This window comes from Salmo salar, chromosome 02 (assembly GCF_965601325.2).
Source record: "Salmo salar chromosome 02, fSalSal1, whole genome shotgun sequence".
Classification (NCBI taxonomy): domain Eukaryota; kingdom Metazoa; phylum Chordata; class Actinopteri; order Salmoniformes; family Salmonidae; genus Salmo; species Salmo salar.
Window position 1 is genome coordinate 58,466,271 of NC_138292.1, and position 22,632 is coordinate 58,488,902.

General features: G+C 45.1%; 2 protein-coding genes across 5 annotated transcripts in view; both read right to left on the minus strand.

Moving 5' to 3' along the window:
• LOC106587368 (EVI5-like protein) overlaps positions 1-14,821 on the minus strand; it is a 41,765-nt gene extending 26,944 nt beyond the window's left edge. For all 3 annotated transcript variants that reach the window (XM_045706665.2, XM_045706662.2, XM_045706667.2), the window contains exons 1-2: positions 14,439-14,821; positions 859-1,225 (exon numbers count right to left, since the gene is read on the minus strand). In XM_045706665.2, coding sequence (XP_045562621.1) covers positions 859-1,094 — 236 coding nt within the window. In that variant the 5' untranslated portion in view covers positions 1,095-1,225; positions 14,439-14,821. The remainder of the gene's footprint in view (positions 1-858; positions 1,226-14,438) is intronic.
• Positions 14,822-14,986: 165 nt separating this feature from the next.
• Positions 14,987-22,632, minus strand: LOC106587354 (uncharacterized). Of its 2 annotated transcripts, none has more exons than XM_045706655.2 (16): positions 22,491-22,632; positions 22,186-22,305; positions 21,793-21,912; positions 21,415-21,534; positions 21,022-21,141; positions 20,644-20,763; positions 20,251-20,370; positions 19,780-19,972; positions 19,629-19,682; positions 19,353-19,521; positions 19,212-19,248; positions 17,667-19,098; positions 17,200-17,292; positions 15,972-17,038; positions 15,770-15,881; positions 14,987-15,505 (listed from the first exon to the last, which is right to left on the minus strand). In XM_045706655.2, exons 1-16 carry the CDS (start codon positions 22,530-22,532, stop codon positions 15,396-15,398), a joined length of 4,029 nt encoding a protein of 1,342 aa, XP_045562611.2. In that variant the 5' UTR covers positions 22,533-22,632; the 3' UTR covers positions 14,987-15,395. The 2 variants fall into 2 exon arrangements, with proteins under 2 accessions (XP_045562611.2, XP_045562615.2); XM_045706659.2 differs by having other exon boundaries at positions 14,989-15,505; positions 15,770-15,878.

The window sequence follows — 22,632 nt, forward strand, 5'->3', positions numbered from 1 at the left end:
GTCCGTGCTGGCTTTGGGAGCTACCTCAGACATGAAACAGATAGGTGGGAGGGCATACAGGCTGCCGCCAGTTTATTAAATGTGCAATTTGCCTAAATGGATCATGGAAAAATGTTAACCACTTTATTTTTGACACATTTTTGCTAAAAAGTTTTGTTATTTTTCATGGGATGTCATTACGTCCAGCTGTTTTTAAATTGACACAAGACAGTTCAATGAAAATGCAACGTGGCAGGCAATTGTCGCATCTGTTTTCTACGCAAACTTTCTAAATATCTACACAAAACCACTGGACAAGTTAATGGAAACATACAGGTAACTGCCAAAATAAATTACACTTGAGTGAACGAGGCATACAAAGTATATTGAAAGCAGGTGCTTCTCCACAGGTGTGGTTCCTGAGTTAATTAAGCAATTAAAAACCAGTAATGCTTAGCGTCTATGTATAAAATGCCCAGTCGCCCATTAGTTTGGCTACCATGGCTAGAAGAGATCTCAGTCTCTTTGAAAGAGGGGTATCAAAGGAGTATAGGGGGTTTAAAGTGCGTGTGTCTCAGTCACCAGATCTCAACCCAACTGAACACTTACGGGAGATTCTGGAGCAGTGCCTGAGACAGCCTTTTCCTCCACCACCAACAAAACAAATTATGGAATTTCATGCAGAAGAATGGTGTCGCATCCCTCCGATAGAGTTCCAGACACTTGTAGAATCTATGCCAAGGTGGATGGAAGCTGTTCTGACTCGTGGTGGCCCAACGCCCTATTAAAGACACTTTATGTTGGTGTTTCCTTTATTTTGGCAGTTACCTGTAGCTACTGTGCAACACATGAGAACCCCTGTTCCCATCTCTTTCTCACCTGTTCTGCTCCTCAAGCTTGGCCAGCAGCTCTAGCTCGTCAGGGCTCAGGCTCTCCGAGTCGGCGGGGGAGGCAGCGGGGGCCGAGAGCATGGCATCTTGGCAAGATGAGTCTGGGCTGAGGAGGGGGCTGCCCATGGAATGGTCCATGCCAGGGGGAGAGGAAGGGGCACACTCCAGCTGGTTGGGTCCCCCTGTGGAGCACTCTCTCTCGGGGCTGCCGCTGGGGGTGGACATGGTGGAGGTGGGCACGGTGCAATGCACTGTTGGACAGGGGAGGCTGTGGCTGGGTCTCCTTACCCGTCTACCCGCTGTAGGGTCACCTGGTAGTGCGGTCCCGGAGCCAATTGGATCAGGGTTCCTCAAATCTGTTGTGAATTTAGAAGACATTTGAATTACGAGGACATACACTGAACAAAAATATGAATGCAACATGTAAAGTGTTGGTCCCATGTTTCATGAGCTGAAATAAAAGATCCCACAAATGTTCCATATGCACAAAAAGCTTATTTCTCTCAAATTTTTGGCACAAATGTGGTTACATCCCTGTTTGTGAGCATTTCTCCTTTGCCAAGATAATCCATCCACCTGACAGGTGTGGCATATCAAGAAGAGGATTAAACAGCATGGCCATTACACAGGTGCACCTTGTGCTGGGGACAATAAAAGGCCACTCTAAAATGAGCAGTTGTGTCACACAACACAATGCCACAGATGTTTCAAATTGAGGGAGCGTGCAATTGGCATGCTGACTGCAGGAATGTCCACCAGAGCTGTTGCCAGAGAATTTAATGTTAATTTTTCTACCAAAATGAATGCACAGAGATACCGTGACGAGATCCTGAGGCCCATTGTCGTGCCATTCATCCGCCGCCATGACCTCATGTTTCAGCATGATAATGCACGGCCCTATGGCACAAGGATCTGTACACAATTCCTGGAAGCTAAACATGTCCCAGTTCTTCCAGGGCCTGCATACTCACCAGACATGTCACCCATTGAGCATGTTTGGGGTGCTCTGGATCAACGTGTACGACAGCATGTTCCACAGGAAACAATCAACAGCCTGATCAACTCTATGCAAAGGAGATGTGTCGCGCTACATGAGGCAAATGGTGGTCACACCATATCCTAACTGGTTTTCTGAACCATGCCACTACTTTTTTTTTTTAAAGGTATCTGACCAACAGATGCATCTGTATTCCCAGTCATGTAAAATCCAGAGATAAGGGACTAATTAATTCATTTCAAATGGACTTATTTCCTTATATTAACTATAACTCAGTAAAGTCTTTGAATGCATGCTGCGTTTATTTTTTTGTTCAGTATACATACATACATACATACAGTGCATTCGGAAAGTATTCAGACCCCTTGACTTTTTCCAAATGTTACTTTACAGCCCAATTCCAAAAATTGACTAATTAAAAAAATCTCAATCTACACACAATACCCCATAATGACAAAGCGAAAATAGGTTTGTAGACATTTTTGCTAATTTATTAAAAATAAAAAACAGAAATACCTTATTTCCATATAGTACCAGTCAAAAGTTTGAACACACCTACTCTTCAAGGGTTTTTCTTTATTTTCACTATTTTTGTTTTTTGCGACTGCACTTGAAGAAACATTCAGAGTTTTTGAAATTCATGATTTACTGACCTTCATGTCTTAAAAGTAATGATGGACTGTCATTTATCTTTGCTTATTTGAGCTGTTCTTGCCATAATATGGACTAGGTCTTTTACCAAATAGGGCTATCTTCTGTATACCACCCCTAACTTGTCACAACACAACTGATTGGCTGAAACGCATTAAAGAAAGAAATTCCACAAATTCACTTTTAACAAGGCACACCTTTTAATTGGATTGCATTCCAGGTGAATACCTCATGAAGCTGGTTGAGAGAATGCCAAGAGTGTGCAAAGCTGTCATCAAGGCAAAAGGTGTCTACTTTGAAGAATCTCAAATATATTTTGATTTTTTTAACCCGTTTTTGGTTACTACATGATTCCATGTGTGTTATTTCATAGTTTTGATGTCTTCACTATTATTCTACAATGTAGAAAATAGTAAAAATAAAGAAAAACCCTTAAAATGCGCTGGTGTCCAAACTTCTGACTGGTACTGTAAGTATTCAGACCCTTTGCGATGAGACTCAAATTGAGCTCAGGTGCATCCTGTTTCCATTGATCATCCTTGAGATGTTTCTACAACTTGATTTCTACAACTTGATTTAATTTACCTGTGGTAAATTAAATTGATTGGACATGATTTGGAAAGGCACACACCTGTCTAGATAAGGTCCCACAGTTGACTGTGCATGTCAGAGCAAAAACCAAGCCAAACCAAGTTGGTCAGGATAATATCTATGAGGGTGCCCAAGTTTATGGATTTAGGGTTGTACCTGGTGGGTTCCTTGATAATTTGTGTGAGATTGAGGGCATCTAACTTAGATTGTAGGACTGCCGGGGTGTTAAGCATGTCCCAGTTTAGGTCACCTAACAGAACGAACTCTAAAGATAGATAGGGGGCAATCAATTCACATATGGTGTCCAGGGCACAGCTGGGAGCTGAGGGGAGTCTATAACAGGCGGCAACAGTGAGAGACTAATTTCTGGAGAGATTCATTTTTAAAATTAGAAGCTCAAACTGTTTGGGCATAGACCTTGAAAGTATGACAGAACTTTGCAGGCTCTCTGCAGTAGATTGCAACTCCTCCCCCTTTGGCAGTTCTATCTTGAGGGAAAATGTTGTAGTTGGGGATGGAAATCTCAGAATTTTTGGTGGCTTTCCTAAGCCAGGGTTCAGACACAGCAAGGACATCAGGGTTGGCTGAGTGTGCTAAAGCATTGAGTAGAACAAACTTAGGGAGGAGGCTTCTGATGTTAACATGCATGAAACCAAGGCTTTTACAGTTACAGAAGTCAACAAATGAGAGCGCCTGGGGACACGCAGGGCCTGGGTTAACCTCCACATCACCCAAGGAACAGAGGAATAGGATGAGGGTACGGCTGAAGCCTATCAAAACTGTTCATTTTGTGCGTTGGGGACAAAGATTTCTGGGCATGGTAGGATAGATTCAGGGCATAATGTACAGACAGGGGTATGGTAGGGTGTGTTGTGATGTGTTGGTCATTACTGAGAGGTGGTTAAGGAAGAGTGTTTTGAATACTGATAACCTTTTTCAGCAAGACAGATCTTCCAAAAGGTGGGGGAGTGGAAATCTTTACCAAGGATCACCTCCAGTCCTCGGTAGTCTCCACCAAGTCTGTCCCCAAACAATTTGATTTTGCTGGTTTTAAGTATTAAACTTTCAAAAAGCTCTTTGATGACTGTTGCTGGGTGCTATTGTCCTCCATCAGCACCGGCCTGCACCCTACCTGCCCTAAGCTCTCTCCTGGCCCCTTACACTAAGTCTGAATTTGTCCTGATAGGTGACCTAAACTGGCCCATGCTTAAACCACCTGACTAAATCCTAAAGCAATGGGACTCCCTAAATCTTTCTCAGATTATTACCAATCCCACAAGGTATGACTCCAAACACCCAGAAAAGGCTACTCTCATCAATGTTATCCTCACAAATAATCCTGATAGGTATCAGTCTGGTGTTTTCTGTAATGACCTTAGTGATCACTGTTTTACAGCCTGTGTTCGTAATGGCTGCTCAGTGAAACGACTTGTCCTGATTTGTCATAGACCCTTGCTAAAAGACTTTAACGAGCAAGCCTTCCTTCATGAACTGGCCTCTGTAAAATGGTATAGAATCAGCTTGATCCCCTCTGTCGAAGACGCCTGGACCTTCTTTTTTGATATTTTCAGTGGTGTTGTTAACAAACACACCCCCATAAAGAAAATGAGAAGTTCTCTCTCTGTGGGTCTAACCCCAAGAAGTTCTGGAAATCGGTTTAAGACCTGGAGAATAAACCCTCCTCCTCGCAGCTGCCTTGTCCCTTAAAGTTGATGATATGGTTGTTACTGACAAGAAGCACATGGCTCTTTAATCACCACTTCATTAAGTCAGGATTCCTATTTGACTCAGCCATGCCTCCTTGCCCGTCCAACATTTCATCTCCCACCTCTTCTGTGACTATCCCCGATGCGTCTCCCTCTTTTTTCCCCTGCCCCGCAACAAAGTTTCTCCCTGCAGGCAGTCACTGAGTCCGAGGTGCTAAAGGAGCTCCTGAAACTTGACCCTATGCGTTATGTAGTGCATAACAGCAGCCCTTAGCCGTAATATATTGGCAGGAAGAGACTGTGCATTAAAGGTGATTGGATTAGCAAACTAGAAAGGATGTGTTGAGAAAGATAGGCCATGTTGATATACTAGAAATCTGCAGAGCTATGTAAATACAAAACAACATTCCTCAAAGTATTATATTTTATAATTGTTTGTTTTCTCATGCAAATCCATTGACAAATAAAACAATAATGGCAATTTAAACTGAGGTTAAATCCATGAAATCCCATTTTCTGATAAGGAAGGTTTTGTTTGTTGTTTGTGTGTGTGCGTGCACTCAGGCCTATGGTTCACAATGTGCAACATTTTACTGGCCTATGTGAGGCGAGGCCGGGTAGGCAAGGCTTGGTACTCTCTCAGTCCACTATCCTATCTCCTCCCTCTAGTAAAGCCAAGAACAGACTGTGTACTGCACAATGTAGCTACTAATCACAAAACCAATAAGGGGAACCATTGGTCAGTGATAAACCAGAGCCAGAGGTTACGCTGCTACTGTTTAACCATGAAGGTAGCAACACTGCTCAGGAGTTCCTCTCTGCACTCCTGTCTGTGGCAGCCAAGCTGCAACATAGAAATGGAATTACTAGAATGAGAATCCCATGAGGGTGCAGCCAAATTGCGGTGGCCTGGGTTGTTTCCTGTTCAACTCATTCTAGTTCTATGATGTTTCCACTCCTGTATGTGACAGCCAGGCAGCATCATAGAAATATAATTATTTGAACAGGTACACAGCCTTCCCTGTGGCTCAGTTGGTAGAGCATGGTGTTTGCAACGCCAGCATGGTGTGTGCAACGCCAGGGTTGTGGGTTCGATTCCCACGGGGGGCCAGTACAAAAACATAAAAATAAATAATGAAATGTATGCATTCACTACTGTAAGTCGCTCTGGATAAGAGCATCTGCTAAATGACTAAAATGTAAATGTGAAAAATGTAAAACACCTCAGGCCATGGCAATTTGACTGCACCCTCATAGCATTTCCATTCTAGTGATTATATTTCTATGGACAGCCCTGGCCTGCATCATGTATGGGAGCTCTATTACTGGGTAAGCCAGAGTCCAGCCGAGCTGGTGGCCCCAATTCAGAGGGAGAGGAGAGATAGACCTAACCCCAAGCCGAGGGTAATTCAGCATACATTTGACAAATGGAATCCCAGAAGGTAGGGCTTATGCACATCTGCAAGAGTGAGACAGAGAGAAATGAGGGGAATGGGCTAGCCACCATTGGAATGCTGAACCGCTCTATGACTACAACACACACCAGACTGAAACCCTAGCTGTTTTAATATCAGCCGTAGTCACACCGATACATATGTCTACTGAAGCGCGACAATGACAAGGAACGCAGAAAAACTGCCCAGAGAAGAAAAAAAAGATTGTTTGAAGGGAGAAAACACTGCAGAGGGATGGAGGGACAAGGACACCATTCATGCGCTGGGAGAGGCCAATCAAAAGAGCCATTAACTAGCACGAGACCAATTGCATCAGAAGAGCAGCAGCTCGGGCAAACGAGCGTCCCCAAACCGTCATGATATTCCCTCGAAATGACACGTAGCTAGTTCCTCCAAAACAATGTAACAATAGAAACAGAGAAAAGTTGTCCATATGTAGCCTAATTTGATCAAAGCTAATCTTATGACACTATAAATACTGCACTTTAACCTTTGATATTCCTCAAGACTGCTCACTGTGACGATGGAAATGCATATAGTTACCTTTTAAAAAACCAATGCAAGAAATAATCTTAAAATATATGAAAATATAACTAGTCTCCCTCTGAAAACAAATACCCTAAATTACTGGCATCCCCATTGGTCATCTCACCAGGAATCATTCTAGTCCAGCAACAGTTGGATTTTTATTTATTTATTTTACCAGGTAAGTTGACTGAGAACACATTCTCATTTACAACAACGACCTGGGGAATAGTTTCAGGGGATAAATGAGCCAATTGTAAGCTGGGGATGATATGAGGGCCAGATTGGGAATTTAGCCAGGATACCGGGGTTAACACCCCTACTCTTACGATAAGTGCAAATGGGATCTTTAATGACCTCAGAGAGTCAGGACACCCGTTTAACGTCCCACCCGAAAGACAGCACCCTACAAAAGGGCAGTGTCCCCAATCACTGCCCTGGGGCATTGGGATATTTTTTAGACCAGAGGAAAGAGTGCCTCTTACTGGCCCTCCAACACCACTTCCAGCAGCATCTGGTCTCCCATCCAGGGACTGACCAGGACCAACCCTGCTTAGCTTCAGAAGCAAGCCAGCAGTGGGATGCAGGGTGGTATGCTGCTGGGCACAACACAGTGCCCAGCAGTACACCAGAGGAGGTATTCAGCAATGTCATTGAAGCCAGGCTATAGTCCAAACTCTGTGAGTCATGCTAGACTACAGCAGTATGTGGGACTATTGCTGCTCTCGCTATCAGTACATTAACTCTCTCTAAGGGTAACGGTAGGACAAAAAACAAATGGCACTGAATGTAGCTGAATGCGGAAGTCCTCCCATTTAGTGTGTCTGGAGGTGATATGTTGTGCTTCCCAAATGGCACCCTATATAGTGCACTACTTTTGATCAGAGACTGTTGGGCCCTGGTTAAAAGTACTGCACTATATAGAGAATAGGGTGCAATTTAAGACACCACCATGGTGAACTTGGGACTGCAGAATACTGGAGATGGAGATAGCCTTGGGGGACCAAAGGCCGTACCCAGCACACGAGGGAGCTTCAATGTGAGCCCTGTTGTTTGTGTGTGTGTGTGTGTGTGTGTGTGTGTGTGTGTGTGTGTGTGTGTGTGTGTGTGTGTGTGTGTGTGTGTGTGTACAGGAGCTTCTCCCTTGCCGTGAATGGGGCAGCTTCAATGTGAGCACTGTGTTGTGCCTATGCATGAGTTTGTATGTAAACCACTATCCGCGTGCACAATTATCGCATTCTGTGTGCGCCTCAACGCTTTCCTATCCTCGCGCCAACTGTCCACAGCAGACAGACAGACCTATTGTACCCCCAACTATCAGCCCTCCCTATCCCCCATTTCTCCCATTTCTCCCCGTGAACCCCTAATCCACCCCTCCCTTCCCCTCTCTCCCTCCTTGTACGTGCTGTGCCTCCCCCTCAGGCCATGCTTGACATCAAGGGCAGCCCCCCATGCTAATCCCCCAGTCCTCCCTCCTGTCCGCCCTAACCTCGCTGTTGCTACATCTCATTTACATCTTTATGCCCGTCTGTCCGCTAACACGTGGCTTGTTCCTCAACGCCACAACATCCAAGTGCATGCGACTGTGGCAGCATCCAAAATGGCACCCTATGATCTATATAGTGTGCTACTTGGGAATGGGCCCTGGTCAAAAGTAGTCCACTTTGTAGTGCCCAGTGCCGTCTCCAAATCTGGTGTCTAGGGTTAGTATTATGAACCCTGTGCTCTTCTGACGTCACTGTTGTTGTATATTCCCTCCGTTTCTGTAATGGCTGTGTATTAACCCTTGTCTGTAATAGGCTTGACCTCCCCTAGTCATCCAACATCGTCATGGCACTGACAGCCTGACCTTCCTTGACAAAGTGAATTATAAACTCAGCAAAAAAAGAAAACGCCCTCTCACTGTCAACTGCGTTTATTTTCAGCAAACTTAACATGTGTATATTTGTATGAACATAACAAGATTCAACAACTGAGACAATCTGAACAAGTTCCAAGGACATGTGACTAACAGAAATTGAATAATGGGTCCCTGAACAAAGGGGGGGGTCAAAATCAAAAGTAACAGTCAGTATCTGGTGTGGCCACCAGCTGCATTAAGTACTGCAATGCAGCTCCTCCTCATGGACTGCACCAGATTTGCCCATTCTTGCTGTGAGATGTTACCCCACTCTTCCACCAAGGCACCTGCAAGTTCCTGGAAATGTCCAATCCAACAGGTCCCAGACGTGCTCAATGGGATTGAGATCCAGGCTCTTCGCTGGCCATGGCAGAACACTGACATTTCTGTCTTGCAGGAAATCACGCACAGAACGAGCAGTATGGCTGGTGGCATTGTCATGCTGGAGGGTCATGTCAGGATGAGCCTGCAGGAAGGGTACCACATGAGGGAGGAGGATGTCTTCCCTGTAACGCACAGCGTTGAGATTGCCTGCAATGACAACAAGCTCAGTCCGATGATGCTGTGACACACCGCCCCAGACCATGACGGACCCTCCACCTCCAAATCGATCCCGCTCCAGAGTACAGGCCTCGGTGTAACGCTCATTCCTTCGACGATAAACGCGAATCCAACCATCACCCCTGGTGAGACAAAACCGCGACTCATCAGTGAAGAGCACTTTTTGCCAGTCCTGTCTGGTCCAGCGACAGTGGGTTTGTGCCCATAGGCGACGTTGTGGCCGGTGATGTCTGGTGAGGACCTGCCTTACAACAGGCCTACAAGCCCTCAGTCCAGCCTCTCTCTGCCTATTACGGACAGTCTGAGCACCGATGGAGGGATTATGCGTTCCTGGTGTAACTCGGGCAGTTGTTGTTGCCATCCTGTACCTGTCCCGCAGGTGTGATGTTTGGATGTACCGATCCTCTGCAGTCCTCATGCCTCCTTGCAGCATGCATAAGGCACGTTCACGCAGATGAGCAGGGACCCTGGACATCTTTCTTTTGGTGTTTTTCAGAGTCAGTAGAAAGGCCTCTTTAGCGTCCTAAGTTTTCATAACTGTGACCTTAATTGCCTACCGTCTGTAAGCTGTTAGTGTCTTAACGACTGTTCCACAGGTTCATGTTCATTAATTGTTTATGGTTCATTGAACAAGCATGGGAAACAGTGTTTAAACCCTTTACAATGAAGATCTGTGAAGGTATTTGGATTTTTACGAATTATCTTTGAAAAACAGGGTCCTGAAAAAGGGACGTTTCTTTTTTTGCTGAGTTTATATACATTCATTATATCGGTCCATGGCCCTGTGCAGCAGATGGTATCTAGAATCGAGATGAATCTAATGAATAAGTTGCTTTGACGGTAAGCTTGAATGAAGATCAGACACATTTGGGCTAATTAGAATATCATGTCATCCGGTGAAGCTCCCTCAGACTACCCAAGTTCCCTAAACGTAACCACATTTAGAACAAGAATTGCTTCCTGAATTCCTAGTTTAGCTATAAGCGCCCTCCTGATAATCACGTTTCCATGAATACCAAGGGGAACATGGCTTTAAAATACACATTTCCACCATCCTCCCGCCAAAGGAATTGCAAAGCAATGCGATGTGACTAATCATTTATTCTGCAATGGTAGTGAGTGTCCGATCTGACCCTGATCAGGTCTGTGATTCAATAAGATACAGATTAAAAGGATCACCAGCACTGCTGCATTAACCTCAAATGGATTACAAACAGATTAAACACTGTACACCAACATAACCCCGGATGCCCTTGCATTTGCCTAGGCATTAACAGAAAATACACACAAACGATACACGGGATGTCCATGGGATTGGTTAAAGCCTCACTTTCCCAAAGTAGATGAACCAACCAGATCCCCTTTTCTGGGGCACTGACCGAAACTGATCTGGGACCAGTATTAGTGTGGCGTCAAAAAGAAACCATCTGACCTATTACTATTTCACCTGTGCCACTTTGGTACAATAGCCCCAGTACATTGTGTCACCAGTTGATTGTGTGTTCATTCAGCACTATATTAACGCCATATGAAACCTCCCTCTGGGGTTACAGAACAGGTCTGGATAGTTTGCCACACACAGTGGAATGGGCCAATAGAGAGGTGACGTTAATTATACTCCCAGAGAGAGTGAACTGTGAACTGAGGTGAATCATTCCTGTACATTTCCAGACACCAGTGATCCTAGAAAACAAGTGCAACCAAGACAACAGCTCTGGTGAAATGGTTGCCCGGGCTTGTTTATCATAATAAAGGGCAAGGCCCTGTTCACCTCACTAGGTGGGGAAATAGATGGACCAACATTTTTAGAGGCCCTCCCATGGCAGCAGAAACAAAATGTTGCTGTTTTAAAACAAATTTGTCTGCTTTTCGCAATTCTAGACATTTTGCCATGGGGAAAAGAAAACATTTTAGTTTTCAAGCTAGTTTCCTGCAATTCTACACATTTTGCCATGGCTTGTGATGTGTTCTTATGCTACACTTCATGATCAAAAGCTTGTCAAACATCTCATTACAAATCATGGGCATTAATATAGAGTTGGTCCCCCCTTTGCTGCAATAACAGCCTCCACTGTTCTGGGAAGGCTTTCCCCTAGATGTTGGAACATTGCTGCGAGAACTTGCTTCCATTCAGCCACAAAATCATTAGTGAGGTCGGGCAATGATGCTGGGCGATTAAGCCTGGCTCGCAGTCTGTGTTTCAATTCATTCCAAAGCTGTTCGATGGGGTTAAGGTCAGGGCTCTGTGGAGTCCAGTTAGGTTCTTCCACACCAACCTCGGAAAACCATTTCTGTTTGGAACTCCCTTTGTGCACGGAGGCATTGTCATGCTAAAACAGGAAAGGGCATCGTATAGAATGTCATTGTATGCTGTAGCGTTAAGGTTTCCCTTCACTGGAACTAAAGGGCCTATCCCGAACCATGAAAAACAGCCCCGGGCAATTCATTATTCCTCCTCCAAACATTAGTTGGCACTATGCATTGTGGCAGGTAGCGTACTCCTGGCATCCGCCAAACCCAGATTTATCCGTCGGACTGCCAGCTGGTGAAGCGTGATTCATCACTCCAGAGAATGCGTTTACACTGCTCCAGAGTCCAATGGCGGCAAGCTTTACGTCACTCCAGCCAATGCTTGGCATTGCGCATGGTGATCTTAGGCTTGTGTGTGGCTGCTCGGCCATGGAAACCCCTTTCATGAAGCTCCCGACAAACAGTTATTATGCTGATGTTGCTTCCAGAGGCAGTTGGGAACTCGGTAGTGAGTGTTGCAACTGAGGACAGATTATTTTTTACGCGCTATGTGCTTCAACACTCGGTGGTCCCGTTCTGTGTGCTTGTGTGTCCTACCACTTCACGGCTGAGCCGTTGTTGCTCCTAGACATTTCCAATTCACAATAACAGCACTTACAGTTGACTGGGGCAGCTCTAGCAGGGCAGATATTTGCCAAACTGACTTGTTGTTAAGGTGGCATCCTATGATGATGCCACATTGAAAGTCACTGAGCTCATCAGTAAAGGCCATTCTACTGCCAATGTTTGTCTACAGAGATTGCATGACTGTGTGCTCGATTTTTATACATCTGTCAGCAAAGGATGTGGCTGAACTGTCCGAATCCACTAATTTGAGGTGGTGTCCACATACACTATATATACAAAAGTATCTGAGTGACTCAAACTTTATAACAAACTCAATTGGGGGCCCCATGCCAAGACATTTGGGGAATTTTAGGGGAAACACTGCAATGTTGTTTTTGTAATATTATCACTCTAGTATATGATGTCTCTGATACAATATAGTTATACTGATCTGTAGCATCCTGTATCTGGGCAAATAATGGTTTGCTTTGTGAGTAACTTTAACTAGTTACAATTCTGTGCTGTAATGTAAAGTGCTTCCAAAATAATATGAACAACAGACTAGAAGGGAGCTTGTAGTAGCTGCAGTAGGGCAGGATACTGGATTTTTAGACTTGGTATGTCAGGTCATGGAGTTGCTCCCAGTATCTCAGCGTCAGCAGCACAGCAGGATAATGGAGTGGAACCTTTAGCACAGGGCAGGCCTCTGCTGATCGCTACAACCAACCACAGTGCGAGAGTCGTGTGACGAACAGATAGACAGACCCTCATGGAGATGCAGAGAGAGACAGACAGACCCTCACAGAGATGCAGACAGACACAGACATCAGGACAGGTTTATGATATCCCTCCCTCCTACTACGGTCCTTATTGTGGCATTCAGCAGTTTTGTACGGCAGAAGCACGCCACAGCCAAGCCGGTGTAAAACACAAAGACTTAATCTGACAACATCACAAAGGCATATTAGCTTACCATTCATTCACAGTTTACCTTAGCATGGATTGCCATAGCAACAGCAAGTTGCAGGGATGATGAGAAAGAAGTGAGGTTTACCCAGCTATGTGTAAATGCCAACTGTCACTTTTACTGAGCTGTAATGTTCAAATGTCCCATTCGTGTATATGTGTATGGTAATCGGGTATAGCGTTTCATTTCAAAACAAGGTCATGAGGATGTGTGAAAATCAGATAATTGTTTTCTTGAGAGCCCGTGTGTTTCACTCTCTGTATGGTGAGAGCATTTCCTAGATAAGGCTAAAAGCAATGACTTGATTTCTCACTCAACACACCCTGTGCTGGTGAAATCTACCCAGCGCTTTCACTTGGTGGTGCATGTCTCTAGTCTGTTCTATTCCACCGTTTATAATATTAACCATAATTAGTCTGAAATGCAAGGTCATTTATTCCTTGAAAAGCAGTCCCCAAAAAGACTGAATGCAGATGCCTGGGGCAGAATACTTCACTTTTTTTATAGTCAGCCATAATACCCCTTCCATAATAAAATGTTTGAGATCTTTCACTCTCATCATCTTTTGGAGTAAAGCCAACCCAAGAGTCATCCATTTCTGACTACAATATTCTAACGGCTGTAGCATGCCTTCACTAGCAAAAATAATACATCTGAACGACAAATAACCTGCGTTGTATAGGCGACAAAGAACTGGCTGAGGGTGTAATTACGTCGGCTTTTGCCTGTTTCGGTTTGTTTGTGTGATGGCACTTAACCCGGATTTCAGGCCAATATGCTAATGCCTATGGCTGCTACCTGTACAACAGGCTCTCGCGCTGCAGACGATGCTTCAGCTCCAGCATCTGTCACCAAATCAAATGTCAGTTGAATCCTATGTCTTGCAGTGCAATGTGACAGAAGAAGGCTATTCAAAACATTGCAACGATTGTATAACGATATATGCAATGGAGGCCGCGCAAGCGAAGAGGCTACAATGTGTCCTCATATTTATGTGCGTAAAACTGTAGGCTACAGACAAATAACGGGGTTTGTAGCCTATTTCGGCTATTTTCTTTTTCGCTTGCCTTCCCTTTCCATTTGAGGGGCCTATTCGCTTTCCGGAAATATGCAAATGAAGACCACTGTATTAATTCGACAAGAGAGAAATGAAGCAGTATCTGCACCGCTGTCGCCGAGTAACCTCTGAAGATTAAGTCTTCCTCAATGTAAAAATACAGTGTTTTGTTTTGGAACAGAAACGTAAACTTCGCTCGATCCATCTACATGTATAACAAATATTTCTGTGACACATGAAATTATAACAAGTACAACAGTAAATAATGTCTACATACATTTATAAATAAAACAGCAATGCCCACCTGAATGTTCCCATAATCGAAGCGGCTCTTGGTCGTAGCTGCTATGTCATGCCGGCAACCACGAAACTAGCACAGAATAAAACCTTCACAATGTCGACTTCGCCGCCTTATGAAAAATACAGTAAGAAATGTGACGCCGAAGCCATCGCTCGTGCTGCTGTTTATTAGAAAATGCGAAGTCGCGCAGCTGTCCGTCTGTTGGCGCTTCCTCAAGAAGACCTATAACTAGCTACAGGCGACAAATACTAGACAGGGAGCTGTCCTCCCTTTCTCCCCTGTCCTCCCCAACTATGTTATAATACAAATAAGGCAGACATTAAAATAGCTTTAAACAGCAGCGTCAATCATTAATAGAAATCATAAACAGAATGGCGTGCTTCAGCGTTTCTACACCATTTGCAATGAGGTGGTGCACACACCAATCAGATTACAACACAGACATGATTGGCATGTCTAAAGCCAATGAATTGGCTTAATTAAGGTACCCTTTGTAGTGACACCACAATGATCCACTCATGTCTATTCTTTATTCTGCGGGGAGGCGGGGCTTGCATACAGTGGTGTGCTTACTCTATAGTGCTTTAGAGATGTATTCCCTCTAAAAAATATATAAAATGAGGGAATTATTCAAATGTAACTCTTATTATGTCAATTGCAATTAGGTTAAGGCATTATTATAGCCTATACTGGCTATAATGACTGGCACAGTGAACATACTCATAACAATGATACTGTAGTTGACAGTAGACAGCAAATTGACCTTAAGAATCTATAGCATGCAAGAACAAGATCAAAATAGTTGCAAGTTGCGTTTATTGAATTAAATGGGGCGTAATAAAATGAGTTGTGAGTAGGGTAGTGAGTTGTGAGTCCCTCTTCTGTTGGCTTTGACAGTTTTTTTTCGAAAATGGGTTGGGGAGGTGGCCGCAGGGTTTCCCAAAGTCGTCTTATGCACAGTTACTTTTTGATTTTTTTTTTGCAGGGGAAGCAAAATAGTTTTGCCAGGGCGGCTGTGATTCGCGGGAGGAGAGCCTGTTTTTTCTTAGGCTCATCTGCAGCAACAGTACCTGAACAGGTGACAGAGAACAGGGCATGAAATCAGGGTCGTGTTCATTAGGGTACACAGTAGCAAAATATTTTGAAACGGAAAACAAAAACAAGCATTTGTTATTGGCAAGTTCAAGAAAGTTCCTCCCTGTTTTAGTCCATTGTCTTCCATTTAGTGGCTAATGAATAAGACCCTGATAACTTCATCATAGTCTCCCGTCCTTACATTACAATAGTGTGCTGAAGACAGATGCACATGTTGACTGACAGAAATGAGGACTTACTATCATTGCCAAGAGGAGACACCTTGTTCTTCTTCTGATCCTTGTTATTTCCTCGCTTCTTCTTCCCTGACTTCCTCACTTCTTTCTCCATAGCCTCTTCCTTCTCTTTCTTCTTAGTAGAGAGAGAAACAGATATGAGTCGATGCCTCACAATCAAACAGGCCAAATAACTAAACGATCTACTGGTTCTTGTCTGTCTCACCTGTGTGGAGGTGATGTCCTCGAGGTCTGTGGAGAGGGCGCTGCTGATGGGCTTGGTGCTTTCAGAAAGGTAGCTAATTACCTGGGACTTCTCAGAGATGGCTGAGCTTACACTGGTCTTTTCCAAACCAGTGATGTCATCAGCCATCTCCTCTAGGTCCCCTTCTAGGGTTTCCTTCCAAGCCAGGAGCTCCTCGGTGAGGGTGACGTCACTCCTTGAGGAGGTTGAGGAGTATGATCTCCCACTAGCATGGCTCCTCCTGGCTCCAAAATGGCCGTCGGAACTCCAGTCCTCGGAATAGTCATCTATGACTTGTGTGATGGTGTCCGCCATGCACCCGATGGCTCCCTCACTACCAGAGCGTGCGGCACACAGTTGAGCCCGGTTGGCGTCCGAACGCAGGGACAATCTTTTAGCCGCAGTCTTCACGATGGCCTTCACCGCATCCTCCCCACTGAATTGGATGCTCTCCTCCAGGCCAAAGACGACAGAGATGTCAGCATACTTCAGGGCATGCTGGACCTCCACAAAGAGATCCTTCATCAGCCTGAAGGGGTCATTGGCCCTCCTTGTCTGGGGGGACTCTGAGGCCTCCAGTTGGCACATGATGCCGTGGAGAATAAACTTCAGGGTCTGGGGGCTCATGACGGTGGTCCAGGGAGTGGACCGAAGGAGGATGTCCTCCTTGCCTGGTAGGAGGGAGGGAATATTCTGCAGGGGGTCCTGCCTGTTCTTGGTGGGCATCAGGGAGCTGTCACTCATCTCGGAGACCTCAGCTCCCCCCACCTCTTCTTCCAGGGTCTGGTAAGGAGCTGCCCGTGCTGCATGGGTGGTCGTCACAGAGTCGTCCTTCATGGAGGTGCTGGGGACTACCTCTTCTTCATCCAGGCAGGGTCTGGGCAGAAAAACGTCCAGAGTCTGGGCAGGAGCTGCCCATGCTGCCTGGGTTGAGGTGGAGGGTTTAGGGTATGAGACAGTCATGCCACTCACAACCACCTCCTCTTCGTCCTTGGGTGAAGAGGAACACGGAGAGTCAGGGAACCTTTCCCTGGCACCGGAATCCAATCCTAAGAAAACACACTCATTTTCTGAACTGGTTCAAAGCCACATCCATGTATAACACTATGCAGTATCTAGTACATTTACTATAATGGTAATACACTGATTATTACACAGGTTATTACATGGTTATTACTGGTCATATGGGCAAAACAGGTTATAAGTGTACCTTTCTGGATGATGAGCCTGGCCTTGTAATCGTCGTTGCAGGTACTGTTCAGGATGTCTCCCACCCTGGTGGTCAGGACCTGGTAGACGGCCCCTAGACAAATCAAAATGTATTTAATACATGGGTGTCAAACTCATTCCATGGAGGGCTGAGTGTCTGCGGGTTTTAGTTTTTTCCTTTCAATTAAGACCTAGACAACCAGGTTAGAGGACTTTCTTACTAATTAGTGACCTTAATTCATCAATCAAGGGTGGAGTGAAACCCTGCAGAAACCCGGCCTTCTATAGAATGAGTTTGACATTTGATTTAAAGTAATTCTTCACACATAACATGTCTCCAAACACTGTATAGAAAAATAAGAAAAAAAGAGCAGAGTGAAAATGAAAATACCATTACTGACAATGAGGGAAAAGAAAGAAGGGGAATGTGCAGGTGCAAAAGACGGTAAAAACAACATAATAACTAACCTAGTGCCTCCTTGTTGTCATCGGAGAGGGAGCTGGAGGACTGGAGGGTCAGGAAGCTGCCCTTCTCCAACAGAGCGGCCCACCTCCCACGGGACTCTGCCCCCTCCTCCTCTCCAAGCTCACTTGACCAGGTGGAGTCGCTGTCCCACAACTCGTCCTTGCTGGATGTGGGGGTGTCCCCCCAGCCGTCCCTATACATCCAGTTGAAGTTGTCATTCCACATAATGTCTCTACCCGGTGGGGTGGTCGGCAGACCCAAGAAGTTCTCCAGCAGATTCTTAATGGCCCGTTGGATGAACATGTACAGCACGTCTGTGAAGAATTCATCGGAGAGCCTACGTTTGGCAGCCAGGTCTTTCAGGATGGGCTCGGACCTGCTCTGGCGGGCCATTGGCCTCCTGCCCATACCGGTGTCCAGAAGCATCTGATACACCTTGCAGATGAGCTCCTTCCCAAAGTAGTGGACCTTCCCCCTGAAGATCCTGTTGACCAGCTTCCATGAGGACAGGATCTGCCCCAGGGGCTCCACTGGTGGGGTTAACTTCATGTCCATGATGTCATTCAGTGAAACATCATCCTCACTGCTGAACTCCTGGTGGTGTTTCCGGTCAGTGTCAGAGTGCGTCAGATGAAAAATAACATCAAAGATGTTACTGGCTGTGACTCCTGCCTCTCTGTGGCCGGTGATGGGAGCAGTGGTCTGGCTACTTCTTCTGCTGCCATGCCCAGACTGGGGAATGCTGGGAGTGCTGGCAGTCTGGGTCGCGTCCATCTCCCCAGCAGGGCTGCTGGTCTCCCCAACTTCCCCTGGCCTCTCCCCAAGCAGGGCAAAGACAGGGAGGGACCCCTCGCTAAGGACTTTATGGACGTCGCTTCCCTTGGGCCTCCTCACTGACCCCAGTTCTCCCAAATCTAGCATGTTGGACCTGCTCGATCCCTGTGATAACCCAGGGCATCTCCCATTCCGGCTGTTGTTGCCTCTTCCAGACCTCATGTGGTGGATCTGTCTGGTGGCCTCCTGGGCACTCTCACAGGCGTCCCTGAACAACTCTGAGAAGATGCTGGAGAGGCTCTCTTCGGTCAGAGTGATGCCTGGATGGGTGTTCTCCAGGTCATCCTCACCAGAAAAGAAGAGGTCCTCCTGGGCCCTTTTCAGGATGTTACTCACAGACAGATCTGCTACGCCCTGAAGCTCCTTGTCGGTCTCAGAAGGGGGAGTGGGCGGCTGCCCACCCAGGAGCCTTCCCTTCGGCTCAGAACTCCGCTGGTGGAACTCCCTGGAGATGATCTGGAGCTCACCTGACCCCCATCGGGATGAGGTGGACGACTCTGGACTGGAGGTCCGGATCAGAGCCATCACTGGGAGGAACACCTCATTGGAGACACACACCACCCACTCGATGATCTCGTCCAGGTCGCCTATTGTCACGTTCTTAGAAAGAGAAACAGAAAATAACAAACTGACAGCTAGTAGTTTTTATGTTACAAGATCGTTTTTTCACATGATCACTCCACCTTTGAAAGCAGAAGAAATGGGGGACTTACCATTTGTTTGAGGAATTTCCTGATAAGCTTTCTCTTACTGGAAAACAAACAAACAAACACCAGGAATCATTGGCAACTTAAAATAGTGTTTAGATAGATTATATTTTTTCTGCACATAATGAGGTACACAGCAGGACTCACGGGTGAGACTTCAGGAAGTTTGTTAGAGAGAACATCTCAGGTTCAATTGGACGGGAGGCATCATCGCTCTTAGCCTCGGACATGACATCACTCTTTAGGGTCAGGAGGTCATCAACAGATGAAGAGGAGATCATTATCTCCCCATCAGGTGTCAAGGGACATAGGGGTTCTGAAACAGAAGACAGTCAGAATTACCACCGAACAAGCTAGTAACCACGGAAACGATTCTATTGAAGTTGTATAATCAGGAATAAACACTGTGTCATCAACACCCACCTGTTGTCTCCATTTTAGTAACTTTAGTGCCCTTCTTGATAGCTGGCAGGACACCTACAGAAAGTAGACATTAATGGATCCTTCCACCATATATCGTTTTAGAATTCTATCAATAAATCCAAGTATTTTGGAAGTGGAGATCAATACTCACTGTAACTGGTTCGAGATAGAAGAGTTTGAGGCAGTGCCAACATACCAACTACTTGGTGGCTTAGTTTCCCCCCCCCTGCCTTAGCCTCCCTAGCCCTTCTAGCCTTGATAGCCTCTCTGGCTTTATTTTCTGCCTTTGCTATATTGGCCTCTCGGCTGGGCCTGGGGCCTTGCGGGGGCTTCGGCACAAGGTTCTGAGACAAATAACAACAGTGGGGAAATCATATCACCATAGAAACCACATTTTTCACCATAGGCATGATGGTACTGAGTGACATGTCACATAAGGGTTAACCTTAGAATTACAATCATAATTAAAATCTGAATTCCAATACTATTAGTTCTAACTAGTAGGTGGTCCATGTGTCTTAATGGCGTTATTATCTCGTTGTAAACTGGTTTTCAACACGTCGTATTACTAGATTGCAACCAACTGGTCTCCGTTACAACCAGACTAAAAGCTGTTTCTTACCTTTCGAGGGCTGTCCTGGGGGCAGTCTACCAGGGCTGGCCCATCATGTCCACCATGGCCAGCCGAATGGACGTCTGTCTGGAGCACCTGCTCTCCAGCACTAGCTTGGAGGGTCCCAGCCTGGGGTATTGGAACATAAAGAAATACATTTAACTTAAGCCCTCCATTATTATGCCCACTTTTCCAACTCTAAATCATAACCTTAGAATTACAATCAGAATTAAAATCTGAATTCCAATACTATTAGTTCTAACTAGTAGGTGGTCCATGTGTCTTAATGGTGTTATTATCTCGTTGTAAACTGGTTTTCAACACGTCGTATTACTAGATTGCAACCAACTGGCCTCCATTACAACCAGACGTTTTGCAACAGAACTAAAAGCTGTTTCTTACCTTTCGAGGGCTGTCCTGGGGGCAGTCTACCAGGGCTGGCAGGCTTAGTCCATCATGGTCAGTGGAATGGACATCTGTCTGGAGCACTTGCTCTCCAGCACTAGCTTGGAGGGTCCCAGCCTGGGGTATAGGAACATAAGGAAATACATTTAACTTAAGCCCTCCATTTTTATGGCCAATTTTCTAACTCTAAATCATAACCTTAGAATTAAAATCAGAATTAAAATCTGAATTCCAATACTATTAGTTCTAACTAGTAGGTGGTCCATGTGTCTTAATGGCGTTATTATCTCGTTGTAAACTGGTTTTCAACACATCGTATTACTAGATTGCAACCAACTGGTCTCCGTTACAACCAGACTAAAAGCTGTTTCTTACCTTTCGAGGGCTGTCCTGGGGGCAGTCTACCAGGGCTGGCAGGCTTAGTCCATCATGGCCAGTGGAATGGACATCTGTCTGGAGCACTTGCTCTCCAGCACTAGCTTGGAGGGTCCCAGCCTGGGGTATTGGAACATAAGGAAATACATTTAACTTAAGCCCTCCATTATTATGCCCACTTTTCCAACTCTAAATCATAACCTTAGAATTACAATCAGAATTAAAATCTGAATTCCAATACTATTAGTTCTAACTAGTAGGTGGTCCATGTGTCTTAATGGTGTTATTATCTCGTTGTAAACTGGTTTTCAACACGTCGTATTACTAGATTGCAACCAACTGGCCTCCGTTACAACCAGACGTTTTGCAACAGAACTAAAAGCTGTTTCTTACCTTTCGAGGGCTGTCCTGGGGGCAGTCTACCAGGGCTGGCAGGCTTAGTCCATCATGGTCAGTGGAATGGACATCTGTCTGGAGCACTTGCTCTCCAGCACTAGCTTGGAGGGTCCCAGCCTGGGGTATAGGAACATAAGGAAATACATTTAACTTAAGCCCTCCATTTTTATGGCCAATTTTCTAACTCTAAATCATAACCTTAGAATTAAAATCAGAATTAAAATCAGAATTCCAATACTATTAGTTCTAACTAGTAGGTGGTCCATGTGTCTTAATGGCGTTATTATCTCGTTGTAAACTGGTTTTCAACACGTCGTATTACTAGATTGCAACCAACTGGTCTCCGTTACAACCAGACTAAAAGCTGTTTCTTACCTTTCGAGGGCTGTCCTGGGGGCAGTCTACCAGGGCTGGCAGGCTTAGTCCATCATGGCCAGTGGAATGGACATCTGTCTGGAGCACTTGCTCTCCAGCACTAGCTTGGAGGGTCCCAGCCTGGGGTATTGGAACATAAGGAAATACATTTAACTTAAGCCCTCCATTATTATGCCCACTTTTCCAACTCTAAATCATAACCTTAGAATTACAATCAGAATTAAAATCTGAATTCCAATACTATTAGTTCTAACTAGTAGGTGGTCCATGTGTCTTAATGGCGTTATTATCTCGTTGTAAACTGGTTTTCAACACGTCGTATTACTATATTGCATCTAACTGGCCTCCGTTACAACCAGACGTTTTGCAACAAAACTAAAAGCTGTTTCTTACCTTTCGAGGGCTGTCCTGGGGGCAGCCTACCAGGGCTGGCAGGCTTAGTCCATCATGGCCAGTGGAATGGCCATCTTTCTGGAGCACTTGCTCTCCAGCACTAGCTTGGAGGGTCCCAGCCTAAACATAAGGAAATACATTTAACCTTAGCCCTCAATTATTATGGCCACTTTTCCAACTATAAATCATATCAATCTCGTTTTTACAGCATATAGGTTATACTACCAAGAAGATAGCCTCATTACATATCAAGAGAGAGAGCCCCAGAATGAACAAACATTTTTTTTATCACTTATGAGACTTACTTTTAGAAGAATTATTCTCAACGGTTTATGATTTCTATCCATTGTGCTTTCAGGCACCCTTCAGATTGGACCTGACATTTTTTTTACAAACAAATACATTTTAAAATACATTTAAAACATTTTTTTACAACATCTTGGCCAG

What these genes read in the sequence shown, in the direction of transcription:
- LOC106587354 (XM_045706655.2), bottom strand. Translation starts at nt 22,532, where the DNA reads ATGGATAGAAATCATAAACCGTTGAGAATAATTCTTCTAAAA. An exon ending in CCCAGGACAGCCCTCGAAAG is followed by an intron (nt 20,371 to 20,643) that starts GTAAGAAACAGC and finishes CCAATACCCCAG; the next exon opens with GCTGGGACCCTCCAAGCTAG. An exon ending in GGAAATTCCTCAAACAAATG is followed by an intron (nt 19,099 to 19,211) that starts GTAAGTCCCCCA and finishes TCTCTTTCTAAG; the next exon opens with AACGTGACAATAGGCGACCT.